This window comes from Cricetulus griseus, chromosome 4, assembly GCF_003668045.3.
Source record: "Cricetulus griseus strain 17A/GY chromosome 4, alternate assembly CriGri-PICRH-1.0, whole genome shotgun sequence".
Lineage (NCBI taxonomy): Eukaryota > Metazoa > Chordata > Mammalia > Rodentia > Cricetidae > Cricetulus > Cricetulus griseus.
Window position 1 is genome coordinate 132288729 of NC_048597.1, and position 19939 is coordinate 132308667.

Below are 19939 nucleotides of genomic sequence, written 5' to 3' on the forward strand. Positions count from 1 at the left end.
ATATATACAGATACATGTAAGTCAACAAACACATTATAGCATTTGATATTTGGAGGACCCTAAGAGAGACATACATGGTCCCCTGGAGAATGGGGAAAGGGACAAGATCTTCTGAGATAATTGGGAGCATGGGGGCAGGGAAGAGGGAGCTAGAAGAAAGGGAGGGGGAGATGAGGAGGAGAGAGGAGGACATAAGAGATCAGGAAGATCTAGTCAGGGGAGGAATAGAAGAGAGCAAGAAAAGAGATTCTATAATAGATGTAGCCATTATGAGCTTAAAGAGAATTCTGGTACTAGGGAAATGTCCAGAGATCTTCAAGTTTGACCCCAACTAGCAATCTATGCAATAGTTGAGAGGCTACCTTAAATGCCCTTCTCTGACAATGAGATTGATGACTACCTTATATGCCATCCTAGAGCCTTCATCCATTAGCTGATGGAAGAAGAAGCAGACACCCACAGCTGAACACTGAGTTGTTCAGTTATAGAGACGGAGGAGCAATGAGCAAAGGGGTCAAGACCAGGCTGGAAAAACCCACAGAAACAGATGACCTGAATAAGAGATTGCTCATGGACCCCGGACCAATAGCTGGGAAACCAGTATAGGACAGTTCCAGAGGCCCTGAATGAGGATGTCAGTTTGAAGGTCTGGGCAATCTATGAGGACTCTGATAGTGGGTCAGTATTTGTCCCTAGTACACAAGTGGATTTTAGGAGTTCACTCCACATAGTGGAATACTCTCTCAGCCTAGACACATGGGGGAGGGTCTAGGCCCTGCTCCAAATGATAAGACAGACTCTGAAGATCCCCCATGAAAGGCCTCAGCTTCCCAGGGGAGCAGAAAGTAGTTTGGATAGGGGGTGGGGGGCACGGAAAGGGAACTGCTATTCACATGTGAAAGAAGCTTGTTTCTAATGTAAAATTGGTCTAATTTCAATTATAGAAATTAAAAATAAAAATAAAGAAAAGAGTTTAGGAATTTTGTGTGTGGGTGTGTGTGTGGGGGTTTATTTAAACCAGAAACAAGCTTGCTTCACATGTCAGTCCCAGGACTGGATTTATGCATATGTATTGTTTAAATCTGGTTTTGTCATGTAATATCTTGTTTTCTCCATCTATAGTGGTTGAAAGCTTTTCTGGGTACAGTAGTCTGGACTGGCATCCATGTTCCCTTAGCATGTGTACAACATCTCTTCAGGACTTTCTGGCTTTCAGAGTTTCCATTCAGAAGTTGGGTGCAATTCTGTTAGGTCTGCTTTATGTATTACTTGTCCTATTTCCTTCCCTGCTCTTAATATTTTTTCTTTATTCTGAAAGTTTGGTATTTTGATTATTATGTGGTAAGGGGACTTCTTTTTGTGGTACAGTCTATTTGGTGTTTTGTAAGCTTATTTTACTTTCATAGGAATATCCTTCTTTAGGTTGGGGACGTTTTCTTCTATGATTTTGTTAAATATATTTTCTGTACCCTTGGTATTTTTACCTACTTCTACACCTATTATTCTTAGGTTTGACCTTTTCATTTTGTCCCAAAATATCTAGGTTTTTGGTTAAATACTTAAATTTGTCATTCCTGACCATTTATACAGCTTCTCTATTTCCAGCATTCCTTCATTCTGTATTTTCTTTATTATTTCTATTTCATCTTTCAAGCCTTGAACTGTTTGAATTGTTTCCTTCACTTCTTTGGTTATTTTTTTCTTGACTTCCTTTGCATTCTTTAAGAGATTTGTTTATTTCTTGAATTTTTGATTTGTCCTTTCCTCCATTTCTTTAAGGGATTTTTTCGTTTCCTCTTTGAAGTTTTCTATCATCTTCATAAAGTTGTTTTTGAGGTCCTTCTCTTCTGCTTCATCTGTGTTGGTATGTTCAGTCCTTTCTTGTGTAAAGTCCCTAGATTCTGGTGGTGTCATATTGGTCTTTCTGTTCTTGACTGTATTCTTATACTGTCAGCTTCCCATCCCTTCTTCAAGTGGGTGCAAGTGGTGTCTTTCAGTCTCCTCTTGTCTTTCCTTGGGGATAGATTGCCCATGACTTCAATTATGGAAACTCTGGATGGCCTGACTTTTCCTGGTGTTATCCTCACTGAAGAGGAGTGCTTTGACTGGCCAAGACTAAAGAGAAGGGCAGAGGGCAGAGGGCATGGGGAGTCAAGAATGATGTATGGCCAGACTCAGGGTGGTATGTCCTGCCATGTCAAGTCCACTACATGCATAGCATATCCAGAAGTTCCAAGGAGTGGATGGGGGGAATTGGGCCCCAGCAGAACCCACACTCACTTCAAGCAGAGCTGGACTTGTCTCTTATTGAATGTCATTAATGTTTCCTAAATTTAATCTATGGTTTACACAATAAATTTAAATCCATTTTTAATAATTTCTTTTTAATATAATTTTTTATTTTTTTAATTTCCTTTAATGTTCTAGCCAAATTTCTCCCTCCCACCCATTTTGCCTTCCTCCCTCTTCTACACCTTCCAAACGGTAAGGGCTCCCATGAGGAGTCAACAAAGTTTGGCCCATTAAATTTTGGCAGGACCAAGCCCCAGACCCCTGAGTAAGGCTGAGGGTAGCAACCCCTCATATGTCGTGAGCTCCAACAAGCTAGCTCATGCACCATGGATAGACCATGGTCCTATTTCCAGAGGCCCCTAGATAACCCAAGCTTCACAACCGTTTCACTGTCTTATGTTGAACTTGGATAATTACTGCAGTGGCACCAGTACTCATGGATCCTGTCAGAGCTTTCCCTAGCAAAACTCAAAGAAGTTATAGAAGGTCTCTTATACTGGTTTGTAAATTTCTCCTGGTTATCAGGTGTAAATACCAGTGGGATGGGCACAGTGTGTACCATTAAGAGCTAATGCTGCTTTAACTAATCTAATGGAGTCCTTGTCTTTTTCCACATATTGGGCTTTTGCTGTGATCTGAACAAATGGCCCAAGTAACATATCCCTTTTTGCTATTAGTCTGGCTTTTACTAGTCATTACCACTGCACTATATACAACATGGCCTGCACATAGGTATATCCAGCAGTCCTGACATGGAAACAAGTCTATTAAATGGCTTATGGCAGACATTTACTAACAGTAGCATTTTAATAAGGGGCTATCAGAACAAATTACACACATCATTCCTTCCAGGTTTTCCAGTTTAAAGCATGTTACAGCTTCAACTCACCATCACTTGGTAGGAGTTTCTTTCCAGACTTTCTTTGTGGTGAAGTTTACATATGAGACATATATAGCATGAGATCAATAGGTTCTCCCACAATCATTATTTTGTTTTCTAGTCACTTGTCCTCAGGCTGCCACTAGACAGTCCATCACAAAAAGAAGTGCAATCTGCTGTGCTGGTGTGAGTAGCTCAATCACAGGATGACAAGGTCTGAGAGATAATTAATTACTGCCCTGTCCCCAAGAAGCACCACTCAAAGTAGATAAGACATAGATATTCTGGGAGGTGGGGAATTTGTTATTCTGATGGATGACTATGAATTGTTGTTTTCCTTGAACAAATTTTCCCTCCAGACAAATTTATTCAGCAGAGTATGAGAGGCTAATTAGGGAAGGGCTTGAATATTAATAAGCTGAATTGGGAAGGACATCAGGAGCCCTGGTAAGATCTGAGAAACCTTCCTCTTTCTCAGGTCATTTTGAGGTCAATTTCCTATTGCTTGTCTGGACTAGCTCTCAAGGTCCACTCCTGGCTTGGGTCTACAGTCCTTATGATGTATTCATGTCTTGATTCTCTTTTATTATTTAAAACAATCATTATATTTTACATACTAATTCCAGTTCCCTCTAGCTCCCCTCTTCTCACTCCCAACACTACCCCCCATGCTATCCACATCTACTCATCAAAGAAGCTGAGGCCTCCCATGGGGAGTCAACAAAATTCATCACATCACCAGGCTTAGGAAGGGACAAGACCCTTCCCACTGTGTGTGAGCTGACCATGGTATTTCTCCATAGGAAATGTGCTCTGAAAAGCCAGTTCATATACTAGAAACAAATACTTGTTCTACTGCCAGTGTCCCCATAAAATGTCCAAGCCTACATCTGTTACCCACATTCAGTGGACCAAGTTCAATCCTATGCAGGTTACCCAGATGTTAGTGTGGAGTCAGTGAGTTCCCACAAGCTCTCAGCTCGTTCTGTGGATTTCCCCATCATGGTTTTGACCCCTTTGCTCCTATTATCTCTCCTCCATCTTTTTGACTGGAATACAGGCACTTGGCCCAGTGCTTAGCACTGGAACTCTGCATCTGCTTCTATCAGACACCAGATGAAGGCTCTATGATGCCAATTAAGGTAGTCACCAATCTGACTACAGGAGAAGACTGCTTTTGGCAATCTCTGCAAAATTGCTTAGAGTTTTATCTGGAGTTATGCCTGTAGATTCCTGGGAATGTCCATGGAGCCAGATTTCTCAACAACCCCATACTGGTTCTGTCTTCCTTGCACTCTCTCTCTGTCTTTCCCCTAACTTGACCATCTTGGTCCTTCATATTTTTCTTCAACTTCCCCTTCTACCCTCCCTCTTCTCCTTCCCACCTCCCCATCTCCCATGCTCTCAATGTATTCAGGAGATCTGTTCTACTTCCTCTTCCTACAGCTATCCATGTATGTTATCTCTCTGCACATCTTCCTTCTTTCCCAGCTTCTCTGTGGTTGTGGACTATAGCCTGTTTATCCTTTGCTTTTTGAATAATATCCACTTATGCATGAGTACATACCATATATGTTTAATTGGGGCTGGGTTTCGTCTCTCACAGTGTTCTTTTCTAAATCCCTGAAAAATTCAAGATGTCATTGTTTTTACTGCTGAATAGTACTCCATTGTGTAAATGTACCACATTTTCTTTATCCATTATTCAGTTGGTGGGAACCTAGGTTTTTTCCAGATTCTTGCTACTATGAATAATTCTGCTATAAACATAGTTGAGCAGATGTGCTTGTGGTATGAATGTGCATCATTGGGTATAAGCCTAAGAGTGGCATTGCTTGATCTTGAGGTACATGGATTCCCAATTTTCTGAGAATGCTCTATACTGATTTCCAAAGGAGCTGTACAAGTTTGCACTTGCAAGAACAAGGGAGGAGTGTTCTTACTCTATATCATCTCCAGCATAAGTTGTCATTAGTGTTTTTGACCTTAGCCATTATGATGGGTGAAAGATGGTATCTCAGAGTTGCTTTAATCAGCAATACCAAGATGACTAAGAGTGCTGAGCAATTATTCTTGTGTGTGTCATCCAATTATGTTTCCTCTGTTGAGAATTCTCTCTTTAGATCTGTACCACATTTTATATTGGATTACTTCATATTTTGATGTCTAGTTTCTTGAGTTCTTTGTAGATTTTGGAGATTAGCCCTCTGTCAGATTTGGGGGTGGTAAATATCTTTTTGCAATTATGTAGCTGCTGTTTTGTCTTGTTACTCTGTACTTTGCCTTGCAGAAACCTTCTCAGGTTCAGGAGGTCTCATTTTGCTCTTAGCATATTGCTGCTAGTGCTATATTTAGGAAGTGGTCTTCTTTACCAATGCATTCAAGGCTATTTCCCACTTTCTCCTCTCTGAGGGTCAGTGTGACTGGATTTATTTTGAGGTTTTCGATCCATTTGAAAGTAAATTTTGTGCATAGATTGATATGGCTCTATTTGCAATTTTCTACATATCAACACCCATATATGCCAGCACATTTTGTTGAAGATGGTTTCTTTTTCCATTGTATAATTTTAGATTCTTTGTCAAAAATCATGTGTTCATAGATTAATATCAGTGTCTTTGATTTGATTCTATTAGTCCAGCTGTCCATTTTTGTGCCAATGCAAAAATGTTTTTTTTTAATATTATAGCTCTGTTTAGAGCTTGAAGTACAGAATGCTGATGCCTCTGGAAGTTACGTTATTGTACAGGATTGTTTTGGCTATCCTGGGAATTTTGTCTTTTCATATGAAGTTGTGTATTGTTCTTTTGAGGTCTATGAAAAAATTGTGTTGGGATTTTGATGGAGACTGCATTGAATCCATAGATTGCCTTTGGTAAGATTGCAATTTTCACTATGTTGATCCTATCTATCCATGGACATGGGATAACTTTCCATTTTCTGATATCTTCTTTAATTTGTTTCTTCAAAGCTCTAAGGTTCATGTCATAAAAGTCTTTCACTTCTTTGGTTAGCATTACCCCAAGATATTTTATATTGTTTGTGGTTATTGTGAAGGGTGATGTTTCTCTTATTTATTTTTCAGCCAGTTTATCATATATATATATAGAAGTACTACTGATTTATTTGCATTCATCTTGTATTATGAAGTATCACTGAAGGTATTTATTAGTTGTCTGAGTTCACCAGTAAAAATTTTTTGGGTCAATGCATATAATATCCTATTATCTACATACTGAAAGTTTAAATTTATTTATTTATTTATTTGCTATTTTGAGCTATGGTTCCTCTTGGTAGTTCTGGAGCCTGTCCTGGCACTTGCTCTGTAGACCAGACTGGCCTCAAACTCACATAGATCTGCCTGCCTCTGCCTCCCAAGTCTGGGATTACACGAGTGTGCCACCACTGCCTGGCTTAAAGTTTGACTTCTTCCTTTCCAAATTATAAATGCTTGATCTCTGTATGATTAAAGTCTCTTTATTCAAGAAGACACCAAGGCAAAACACAGGCCAGAGCTAGGTTATAGAACCCAGCAAGCGTGGCCAGAACAAAAGGGGCCCAGGTCCCCACGTGCAGCCCCTTAAGAAGCTCCCTTACATCACCCCGGCTTTCCTTCACCACGCCCTTATGGGCGAGTCCCGGGTCCACCTGGTACCTGACCCAGGACTATTGGGCGGGGCTAGGGTGTCTCCCTACAGATCTCCTTTTGTTTTTCTAGCTAAAACTTCAAGTAGTACACTGAATAGATATGGAGAGAATATACAGCCTTGTCTTGTTCCTGATTTTAGTGGAACCACTTAGAGTTTCTTTCCATTTAATGTATTGTTGGTTTTCTGTTTGCTCTAAGTTACTTTTATTGTGATTAGAAATGGTCCCTGTACACATGATCTCCAAAAATTTTATCATGAAGAGGTGTTGGATTTTTGTAGGCTTTTCACCATCTACTGAGATCACCATGTGAGTTCTTTTCAGTTTGTTTATATGATTTAGTGCATTCACTGATTTCCATGTGTTAAACCATCCCTGTGATATGTTCTTGGATTCAGTTTACCAGTATTTTTTTTATTGAGAATTTTTGCATCAATATTCATGAGTGAGAGTGGTCTGTACTTCTGTTTCTTTGGAGGATCTTTGGGTGGTTTGGGTGTCAGTGTAACTGTAGCCTCTTAAAAGGAATTTGGCAATGTTCCTTTTGTTTCTATTACTTGGAAATTTTGAGGAGTATTGGCATTAAATCTTGTTTGTAATTCTGGTAGAATTCTACACTGAAGCCATCCGGTCCTGGGCTTTTTTTTTTCTCTTCTTCTTCTTCTTCTTCTTCTTCTTCTTCTTCTTCTTCTTCTTCTTCTTCTTCTTCTTCTTCTTCTTCTTCTTCCTTCTCCTCCTCCTCCTCCTCCTCCTCCTCCTCCTTCTTCTTCTTCTTTTTCTTCTTCATTTGTGAGAATTTTAATGACTGCCTCTATTCCCTGTAAGTCTATTTAAAATGTTTATCTAATCTTGATTTAGTTTTGATATGTCATACCTATCCAGAAAATTGTCCACTTCTACTAAATTTCCAATTGGTGGAATATAGGTTTTTGAAGTATGACCAGATGTTTCTCTGGATTTCCTCAGTATCTCTTGTTATATCCTCCTTTTTGTTTCTGATTTTGTTACTTGGATATTCACTCTCTGCCCTTTGGTTAATTTGGATAAGAGTTTGTCTGTCTTATTGATTTTCTGGAAGAACCAACTATTGGTTTCATTGATTTTTTTCTTGTTCTCTTTGTTTCTATTTTATTGAATTCAACACTCAATTTGATAATTTCCTGGCACCTATTCCTCCTGGATGAGTTTCCTTATTTTTGTTCTACAGCTTTCAGATGTGCTGTTAATTCACTAGCATGATATTTCTCCTACTTTTTTTGGTGGTGATTTACTGATGTGAACTTTCTTCTTTTTTAAAATTTTTCTATTTAAATTAGAAACAAGCTTGCTTCACATGTCAATCCCAGCTCCCTCACCCTCCCCTCCTTCCCCATCCCCCACCAGCCCCACAAATTCCTACCCATCCCCCCTCCACTCCCCAGGGAGAGTAAGGCCCTCCATGGGGGATCACCAAAATCTGTCATATTATTTGGGGCAGGCCTAGGCCCCTCCCCCATGTGTCCAAGCTGAGAGAGCATCCCTCCATGTGGAGTGGGCTCCCAAAGTCCATTTGTATGACAGGGATAAATACTGATCTGCTACTCAAGGTCCCATACATTGCCCAGGCCTCATTGACACCAGCATTCAAGGGGTCTGGATCAGTCCCATACTGTCTCTCAGCTATCATTCTGGGGTCCATGAGATCCCTCTTGTTCAGGTCAGCTGTTTCTTTGGGTTTCACCAGCCCAGTCTTGACACCATTGTTCAATCATTGTTCATCATTCCTTCCTCTCTGCAGCTGGATTCCAGGAGTTCAGTTTAGTGTTTAGCTGTGCATGTCTGCCTCTGCTTCCATCAGCTACTGAATGAAGGCTCTAGAATGGCATATGAGGAAGTCATCAATCTTATTATCAGGGAAGTGCAATTAAGGTAGCCTTTGTATTATTGCTTAGATTGCCAGTTGGTGTCATCCTTGTAGATCATACACTAGTGTACTTTCTTCTTAGAAGGAGTGAGGCACCTACCCAACAAAGGCAAGACCAGACATCAGCACCCAGAATTACTACCTCTCAAACAAATATGCCTAGATACTCTTGTGAGAATACAATCAATAATATCTACAATAACATGTCTCCAATAGATCCCAGAAACCCTAGAAGAGCAAGCCCTGTAAATAGCCTTTATGGATGAAGGAAAACAAGGAAATAAGTCCTCTAAGCACAACAGAAACAACACGTATATGAACTCATGGAAACTAAGGAAATATCTCTAGGGCCTGCATAGAACCATACTATATAGGGTCCTTGAACTGAATAGAGAAGTAGACACATGCTTCCAACTGTAACCCAAAAGAAACCTCCAATTGATAATTTCTTTCTAATTAAAACTCCTTTTCTATTAGAAAGATCACTTATGAAGCAATCCACTCTCATGTGGAACCCAGCTGCATAGCAGTAGATGGATACAAGAATGTAAACTCGATGGTACCTTGGAGGTACTCTTTACATAGGTGTAAACCTTTTTCTTCTATTTTCTTTTGTTTTAATTAACTCTCTCTCTCTCTCTCTCTCTCTCTCTCTCTCTCTCTGTGTGTGTGGTGTGTACTGGATATATAATATATATATATATATATATATATATATATATATATGTTATGTCTTCTGGTTTTGTGTTTCTATGGAATCTCTGTAAAATGAATGGTTCTCTGTATGTCTATCTGTTTATTGTGACTTTTCATGGGCTTTTTATGTATTTATTTTGTTTTGTCATATTCCAATATACTTTTTATTTATCATATTTTATTATTATTCTTTAGAATAGTGCTTGTTTTCTAATGAGAGACAGAAATGCAGTAGGTCTGGATAGGAGTGGGGTGTGGAGATACTGGGATGAGTAGAGGAAAGGGAAACTTTTGTCTGGATATATTATATAAAAATATGTAATTTCATTAAGAGAAAAAAGATTAATAAATACTGTTTTCAGATTTGATTCAGCTGGATACTAAAGAACAAAATTTAGAATATATATTGCATACTAAAATATTGTTTTCTTCAGAGTAAACACATAAAAGTGAATTCATGATAAATTAACGAAGAGTCTTGAGGGGTTCAGAAACACATTGTCAGATGTTTACAAATGTGATATATTAAAATGAATACAAGAAGCCAGGCATTGGTGGTGCATGCATTTAATCCCAGCACTCAGGAAGCAGAGACAGGCAGACCTCTCTGAGTTTGAGACCAGCCTGGTCTCCAGAGCGAGTGCCAGGATAGGCTCCAAAGCTACACAGAGAAACCCTGACTTGAAAAACAAAACAAAAAAAATGAATACAAGAAATGATATAAAAGTATTTGTAATCTACATATATCACCTTTAAAGTTCACATCAGAAATCATTAAAGACAGTATAAAATGTTTGTCAGAATCACTTTTGCAAAGTAAGAAAATATTTGCATAATAAATTATGACTAAATATGTACAGATGGAAAACACAGATTAAACAAGTAACTAGAATATTAATAATCAACATAGAAGAGGACAGAAAAAAAACCAATCTTAGGCAGATGTGGTAGGACAGGCTTTTAACCACTGAACCAGAGAGGCAGATGCAGGAAGAGTCTATGCATTCAAGGCTAGTTCTGCTTCTACAGTGATATACAGGACAGTCTACACATTGAAATTCTATCTGAATAAAACTTGAAATTCTGAACCCTACAGTAGTAAAGCGGGCTTTAAAATAATTAGAGGAAGGAAGAAAAGCTTATGGAATCAAATATCATGTTATAACTTTGTAACTAGTAGTTAGAATGTCAGGGGGCTGGCTTCAGTCCTTGCATTTGAATTAGAAATATGTGGCAAATTATATTGTTCCATTAAGATTAGTTTAGATAATTTCTTCCACGGTGTGAATTGTCTCTGATGCCATGAAGCACATTCTTATCTGGCTTTAAGAAAATTATATAGCATTTGGGGGCAAATATGAAGCCTAGGAGTGCTGCACTGGAGGACAAAATAGAGAAGATTTCCATAGCCACCATAATGGTTCCCTTGGTGCTGTGGTAGACAGGAAGGAAAGTAACCCACACACTGAAGAACACAAGCATGCTGAATGTCAAGAACTTGGCTTCATTGAATTTGTCAGGAAGGTTCCTGGACAAGAAGGCCATGATATAGCTCCCAATGGCCAAGGAACAGAGGTACCCCAGGACACAGTGGAAGGCAATGGCTGAGCCCTTGTTGCATAAAATTATGATGTGTCCATGTTGAGCATGAGAATCTTGATCAACAAAGGGAGGAGAGGTTCCAAGCCAGATTCCACAAAGAATAATTTGGAGCAGAGTGAAGATAGGAATGATGTAGTTAGTGGCCCTTGATATCATTAACCACCTCATCCATTTCCCTGGAAAAGTAACCTTGAAAGCAATAACTACAGTAAGAGCTTTGGCCAACACAGTGGAGAGAGCCACAGTGAACACAATTCCAAATGTTGTCTGCTGCAGGATACAGGTGGCTGTGTTGGGCTGCCCAATGAAGAGCAAGGAAGAGAGGAAACATATGATGAGTGTGATGAGTAGAATGTAACTGAGGGCCCGATTATTGGCCTTTACAATGGGAGTGTCTCTATGCTTCACAAAGATGCCAAGAACAGTAGCTGTAATTGCAGAGAAGCACAAGGCTGTGCTACTGAGTGCCATGCCCAAGGGATCTTCAAAATGTAAAAATGTCACAGTTTTCTGGAGGCAGTGGTTCCTCTCTGTGTTTGCATAATGGCTTTCTGGACACTTCACACAATGATCCATATCTGAGAAGAAATTAAAGTGATCAGGAGTATGTGTTCAGATGTTTCTTTGTATGCTAAGGTACCTTTCAGCATCCGTTGATTTGACTGTTATCTAAATGACTTTCTTGGTTCTTTCACACATAAATAAATACTCTATAGTGAGAAATTTCAAATTTATATGCCTTATGTTCTTCATGGAACCACAAATTAACTAAGTCAAATGTATTTTATCTGTGTTACTTCCATGTTTACCTTGTGTTTTTAGATAATTTTTGTTTTAAAGTCACTTCATTGCTAAATTACTTTTCATCAACTTAAATTAATTCAAATATCCCTTCCTTATAAAAATCCATCCCCAACCTGAATTGCACATGATTTCACATGTACAACAAAAGAATTTCCTTTAAAAGTAGTTATTATAATGCTGATTTCAAATAAGGGTCACAGTTTACCAATTTTCATAAAATTCATTGCCTTCTGCAAATTTGAGCATTATCTAATGGAGCTTGAGTATTGCATATTCGTATATTTTTGATGTCTTACATTATTTACTATTAAAACTCTTATTTTAAACTGTGGTTATTGTCTACATTTTGATTACAAGACTATTACTAAAGATACCACGTACTTGTGACATAGAACTTGGAAAAATGTAGAAGGTACTTAACTGGGAGCTTCACTACTTCTGGTTAGCATTCATATTCATAGAACATTCTATATACACAACCAGAGAAGGAAAGTAATCATCTCTCTCATTTGGCTTCATTTATGTGAACTGTAACAACAGCCTACTTTCAAGATGTGTGCACTTATGCAATAGTGTCAGGAGAGTAACCAGTTGCATTTTTATCATATTTAACATCTGTTTCATTAAATAGAACCCATATCTGATATTACTAATGTTTCCAGGAAATTGGCTACATTGACTATGAGCCCAAGGAACAAACCTATATTATCAATCTGCTGAATGATTATAGCAACAGAAGGAATCCTAGTGTTGAATCACCATACTCATAGATCAGTTTATTACTCCATCCTAGAAATTTCTCTTGCAGTAGATAATAACTGAGCATATAAATAATTAAAGACTTTGCATTGTTTATTACTGAATGAAATGTCATTATCCCATCCCTCTCTCAAGTCTTGATGATCTATATGGAAAAGCTAAAGAAATGTTTCTAAAGCTGGAATGTCTTAGAGTTTTTATTGCTGTCAAGAGATGCCATGACCATGACAAATGTTATAAAGGAAAACATTTAATTTAGAGTGACTCTCTTAATATTTGGAAGTTCAGCCCATTATAATTATGGTGGGGAACATGGAAGCATGCAGGCAGATGTCGTGCTTGCTACCTCAAGATCAGAGGGCAACAGGAATTTCACTGTGACACTGAATGGTCTCTTGAGCACAGGAAACCTCAATGTGCACCCCCATAGTGCCCCACTTCCCCCAACAAGGCCATACCTGCTCAAACAAAGCACACCTCCATATAATTCCACTCCCTATGAGCTTATGGGGGCTAATTATATTCACTTTTGCAAACCACGGGTAGTAGACTGTTTGTTTGTTTGTTTGTTTGTTTTGGTTTTTCGAGACAGGGTTTCTCTGTGTAGCTTTGGAGCCTATCCCGGAACTCCCTCTGGACACCAGGTTGGCCTCACAGAGATCTGCCTGCCTCTGCCTCCCTAGTGCTGGGATTAAAGGCGTGTGCCACCAACGCCTGGAAGTAGTAGACTGTTTAAGAAAACAGCATTTTACAACACAAAATAGGGCAGGTGCATTTATAAAGTCACAGAGACTGTAACAGTATGCATAAACCTTTACAAGCTCATGCCAGACAACCTTGCAGAATGGGGTGGGAAGCAATTGTAAAGCACCACTCTAAATCCAGAAGCTGTTAGAAAATGATTCTACTAGATGCTACTAGAAGATGAATAACCAGTTTTCATTTTCAATAGGACGAACCTGGGTTTATCAAACAAACTTCAAGGTGGGCCCTATACTCAGATAATTAGTCAGCACAAATAAGATTCTCTGTCTCCTTCTACCTGTTTTAAGACATAAAAATAACATGAGGTTTAGTGGGCTGAAATGGGAAGGACATTGGAGGAGTTGGAAGATGGCAAAAATATGATAGAATATACTGATCAAAATTCTCAATGAGTAAATAAAGCTAAAAATACTTTTAAAAGTAGAAAATATCTATTTTACTTATAGTTAGAAAAATCTTGAGATATTTTAGGTATTCACAAAAGAATTTTGTAATATCTGATACTTAAGGTATGTGAAATAATTTTAGTTCCAAATATATGCACATTGGTTTATTTATACAATATTTGATTGCATAAAATTTATGTATTTCAGAAATATGATATCAGCATTAGACTTCTCAATTTTATTTTTGTTGATTAAACTTAGTAATATATTTTCAAATTTGAGTTTTATTAGAATAGATTAAATATGTGTGTTCCACATGGAATGACTATGACTCTCCTAAGAGGCTAGATAGACAAAATATGCCCACTGATAAAAAGAAACCTTCCCTTTGAATTGGTGGTCAAAGGTTCTAAGAGACTCCTAAAACTATATAAGCATGAGAAAGGATAGGGAAAGAAGAAAGGTTTTATGCAAAAGAGTGATGGAAGTTCCAAATGTTCTAGCAAGTGAATGTAAAACTCCATGGTGTGGAATGGATTTCACTCAATGTTAGGCCAACACATGTATGGGAACTTCACTATGATGTGTCTTTCTCTATGTTGTGAATATATGTTTCTCTTATTGGTTGGCATCTTAACAACAAATAAAGCCTTACTTCTTTAAGTTGCCTAGGAATGGATGTCTGATAACAGCAGCAAACATGTAAATAATACTGAAAGCACTGAAAATAGATAAGAAACAAAATGCAGAAATGGGAATGATTCTGAATGTTGGATTATGTCAATAGTAGAAAGAGAAGAAAATTATAGTGAAGAAAGAAAATTGTTAGTAAATGACAAAATACATCCCCAAACCAAAGAGATACCAAAGGCATACAGAAATCAAATAGATAATACCATAAATTAAACTTCTCAAGAAATTAAAATATTAATAACAAAGGAAAATGGTATCAACATCTGGTGTCAAGGCACTTAAAAATTCAGGCAAATCAGAATACCATAATTATTCAATAATACCCTTTGAAGTCAAGTCCCAAAATGATGTATTTCATTTTCCAAAAGAGAATTGCCAACTCAGAATACTATTCATAACAAAAATATCTATTAAAATTTAATTAAAATAATATTCTATTGGATACAGTTGTGGGAGCCATGCAACCATTGTGATCAGCACAGGTGTATAGAGCTGATGGCTCACTATGTGGTAGAGTTCTGTTGAACTCCTTACTGTATTACAAAGACACTGCAAGAAGATTCTGCTTTGTCTCCTATAATTCCATGGAAAAATGTCTGTTTCTGGGTCTCTCCTTTTTTGGTTTTATTGCTGCTGCAACTCATTTTTCCTTCATGATTTGGGCACAGGAGAATAATGAGAGGATGTTATGGGGAAATGGACAACAATTCTCCTGGAGAATATGTGAAAATATGAAACCAATGGGAAAATACTCTTGAAAAAAATAAAAGTTCCTATGCTTCTTTTACTCTTAACATGACTTTATGACTGCATCAACTGCTGAAATATAGGTTACTTAATCTGAACCCACTAAAGAATATTAAGGTGTCCTGCTGATTATATTTTGAGAAGTACTGATCCTCGGAAATTTCTTCCAGGTGGTAATATGTGCTTACTGGAATATTGGTTAGCAGAAAATTGAGAAAAACTGATTACACAGAGCAATGATTAAAGTATATATTTGTGTCTAAAATAGACAGCATAAGATTGAAGGAACATGGATATGGTATACTTATAATTAAAACTGCAAATCTTACTGATTATTATGTTACATGGTGCAGCACTACATCAGGCCTCTTGAAGAATGAAAGTAACTCTTTTAGATTTGTTTCTTGAGACTCAGTGTCTGGTACCTTGTAATCACAAACAACTGCCAGCCAGAATATTTTATTTACTATAAAAATATTTAGTCACTTGCTTACCTCAGTGGCCAACTGTTTCCTGTATGACCTGCCTGGAAAGATGGTGCTTTCTGAGTCTAGAATTTATGGCCTATAACTAACATTTGCTTCCTGGACTTGGAAGTAAAAAGCGGGAAGAAGTCTTGGGGGAACATAGCTATATAATCTTGAAGGTTCTTGGAAATTGTTTACCTAACACCCATATTTTACATATCTTGCTGCACATAATGGGTTCATTATTAAGAAGATAAACAAAAGCAGTCTTCTCTCTATCACTCTCTCTCTTACCCACTCACAGACAGAAACAGAGACACAGATACAGAGAGTGTATATAATCACAAATCAATGTGTGTTCCCATTCTTCCCTCTCTGATCCCCCACCCCCTCCTTGGGACATGAACCCTGCTGGAGCTTTGTTTTGGAAAGAAAGACAGACTAAGAAGTTTATGACAATTCATCTGGCTCTACCAACATTTACAGAACCAATACTTCAGCCTAATGACAAAGATAAATACACCTAAGATGGTATGGGGCATAAGTATTTCCAGGGCACCTAATTAAAAGAGAAGTTCAAAGGGTCCAGAAATCATCAAAATGTCAGAAATCCACATACATTGTTAAATGATAAGTGCTAGTCTTAATGACTTAACTTCCCCAATAATGAGATATACACTAACACATTGAGGCATAAAACAGGATCTATACTTTTTTCTTTTGCAGTCTAGAAGAAATGAAATTTAGCATCAAATATATGTACTTCTCCATGGGGAAAGGTATTTAAAATGTATTTATAGCAAGTAGAACCAAGAAAAAGGCAGGGATACTTATTCTAATAGTAACAAAATAAATTTTATACCTAAACTAACACAAAGAGATAAGTAGGGTCAGATATTTTTCATTAAAAGGAAAATTCACCACCTAGATAATATGATTCTAAATATATATGTACCAAAATGAAGTGTAACCAATTTCATATAATAAATAGTGTAAGATGTAAATTCATAGAATAGCCAGGTCACGGATATAGTGGATAAGTTTAGTAGTGCATACTTAACAATACACAGAAACAGGATAAAAGCAAAATAAATAATCATCGGGGCTAAATAACATAATAAATCAAATGGATATAAAACATATCTTCATAATACTTTATCCAAGGAGATAAAATTAATCTTTTTTCCTTTCAAGCATCCCAAGGAGTTTTGTCTGTTATTGACCAAATATTTGATACAAATAAAATCTCAAAAAATATACTCTAACATTATAACAGATCACATCAAAATAAAGCTGAATAGTGACAGCAATGGAAACACAGAATGGTCACAATTTTTAGTAATTAAAGTCATGTCACTGAATGATAGTTTCACTGAGGAAAAAATTAAGAAAAAGCTAAAGATCCTGTGATTCTTCACATTTAGTCTATCTGCTAGAACTTTTCACCTCCCACTATGAATGTCATCCAGATCCAGTTAAGCCATCACATCCTGTGCTCAGTCCAATCCTAATAAATTGAACTGCTTATTGCTAAGCTACTTTCATTCATCCAAAACTTCAGATGGACCCCATGGACCACATTCAGTTCTCATTTACAGTCTGCAAGTCCATCCAGAAAACACATTCTGAATGCCTTCACAATCATTCTCTGCCTGACTTTATCATATCTCTTTATGTCATTATCTTCCCTCTGATCAAGTCAGACCTGCACACTCTCTGTCTTTGCCTAGCCAGGTGACTTGACTTAGTTATTACTAAACCATTCTTCAGATGAAGACTGGGTCCCAGACCCAGTGCTCTACATTAAGCTTAGGAGTATCATTTAAGTCAGTCCAATCTTCAAGCTTGGTACAGGATAGAAAACCAGTTTACATCCCAGGTACACTGCTGTTCGGTCCACATCAGACACATAACCAACAAAAACAAACCTGGTACCTAAGTTTTAACACAAAATTACAATCAATATTTAAGTCAAAATAGTATTTCTCTTCCATAATCTATGAATCATATAGAAATGTTTTATAATTTGATTTACTTAGGCAAATTCCAGGACACATTTTAAAAGACCAATCATAATGTTCACCAAATAACACTATACATTTAAGGAACAATCAATAGCTCAAGTAATATATTGAGAATAACTTGAAGAAAATAAAAGCCCAAATAACAATCAAGACAACAAAAGTATAGCTGAATTAAGTAACAAAGACAACCAATGATAGAAAAAATAATTCAAAATTTTTAATTAATTTTTAAAAGAGACATAAGGTACCCTCTGCTCCTGCCTGACTCCTGCCCACATCCTGCCATCACCCACTGGATCTCTCTGGGCCTGGGCCTGGCTTAGAGAGGTCCTGCCCATATAGGGAGGATCTCCCTGAGTCCAGAACACCTCACTCTTCCTGCTCCCTCTATCGCCACGACCCCTGCTAAGTGAGGAGAATACCAGGAGAGGCAAGACCATCCAGAGCTGCTGACATTGAAGTCTTGGCCCACATACAACACAGGGTGACAAGAAGAAATAGAGAGACCCTACCCGCACCCACTGGAAGAAGAGATGGGAAGAAGACAGAATAAGAACACAGTCAACAACAGAAAGACCAATAAGACAGCACTAGAATCTAGGGACTCCATAATAGCAAGGTTTGAACAGGACAACACAGAGGAAGAAGAAGAGACAGACCTTAAAATCTGCTTTATGTTCGAAATCCTTAATGAGGAAAGAAGAAAATCTCTTAAAGAAATCGAAGAAAAAACAAAAAAATCTAAAGAAACCCAAGAAAAAACAACCAAACAAGTGAAGGAAGCACTAGAAACAGTTTAAGGCATGAAAGTCGAAATAGAAACAATAAAGAAAAAACAGAATGAGGGAATGTTGGAAATAGAAAGGCTACATAAACGATCAGGAACTAAAGATGTGAGTATAACCAATAGAATACAAGAGTTGGAAGAGAGAATCTCAGTTGTTGAACACTTGCTGGAGGATATAGTCATCTACCAAAGAAAATCTCAAGTCCAACAAATCCCTAACACAAACTATCCAGGAAATATGGGACACTGTGAAAAGGCTGAACCTAACAAAATAGGTATAGAAGAAGGTGAAGAAACACATCTCAAAGTACAGAAAACATATTCAACAAAATCCTAGAAGAAAACTACTCCAACCTACAGAAGGATATGCCTATGAAAGTACAAGAAGCTTACAGAACACCAAATAGACTGAACCACAAAAGAAGTCCCCTTGCCACATAATAATCAAAATAAAAAACTTACAAAATAGAGAGAAAATATTAAGAGTAGCAACTGAAACATGCCATGTATAAAGGCAGACCTATCAGTAATACACCTGACTTCTCAATGTAAAAAATGAAAGCCAGAATGTCCAAATAGATGTCCTACAAACACTAAGGCAACATCTATGCCAACCAAGACTACTGAACCCAGCAAAACTTTCAATCACTATAGATGGAGAAAAAAAGATATTCTATGACAAAAACAAATTTAAACAATACATATCCACAAATCTAGCACTACTGAAAATTTTGGAAGGAAAACTCCAACACAAGGAGGATAACTACACACACAAATACATAGGCAATAGGTAATCCAACTTTGCAAACACAAAAAGAAAAATGAGGGGAAAATCCACACACAATGACACCACCAAAAATAAATCCAAAACAAACAAGAACCAACAATCAATAGATATTAATAACCCTCCATGTCAATGGTCTTAACCTGCCTATAAAAAGATATAGGGTAACAGAATTGATATGAAGACAGAATCCATACTTCTGCTGTTTAAAAGAAACACATTTCAACTTCAAAACAGGAATTACCTTAAAGTAAAGGGTGGGGAAATTATTTTCCAATCAAATGGACCCAAGAAACAAGCTGGTATAGCAATACTAATAACTAACAAATTAGACTTTAAACTAAAATCAATCAAAAGAGATGAAGAAGGGCATTTCATACTCATCACAGGAGAAGTCCATCAAAATGAAGTCTCAATCCTGAACATCTATGCCTCAAATACGAAGGCACCACATTTGTAAAAGAAACATTACTAAAGCTCAAACCATTCATAAAAACCCAAACTTATACTAGGAGACTTCAACACTCTACTTTCACGACAAGACGACCACCAGACAGAAACTTAACAAAGAAACAAGTTATGAACCAATTGGGATTAACAGATATCTATAGAACATTACATCCAAACACAAAAAATATAACTTCTTCTCAGAGCCACATGGAATCTTCTCTAAAGTTGACCACCTACTGAGCAACATAGCAA

The 19939-nt window shown here is 37.4% G+C and overlaps 1 protein-coding gene across 1 annotated transcript in view; it reads right to left on the minus strand.

The window, feature by feature from the left end:
• Positions 1-10676: 10676 nt before the first annotated feature.
• Positions 10677-19939, minus strand: part of LOC100763896 (vomeronasal type-2 receptor 116) — a 39282-nt gene continuing 30019 nt past the window's right edge. The window contains exons 6-7 of the mRNA XM_027411622.1: positions 13043-13045; positions 10677-11599 (exon numbers count right to left, since the gene is read on the minus strand). Coding sequence (XP_027267423.1) covers positions 10677-11599; positions 13043-13045 — 926 coding nt within the window. The remainder of the gene's footprint in view (positions 11600-13042; positions 13046-19939) is intronic.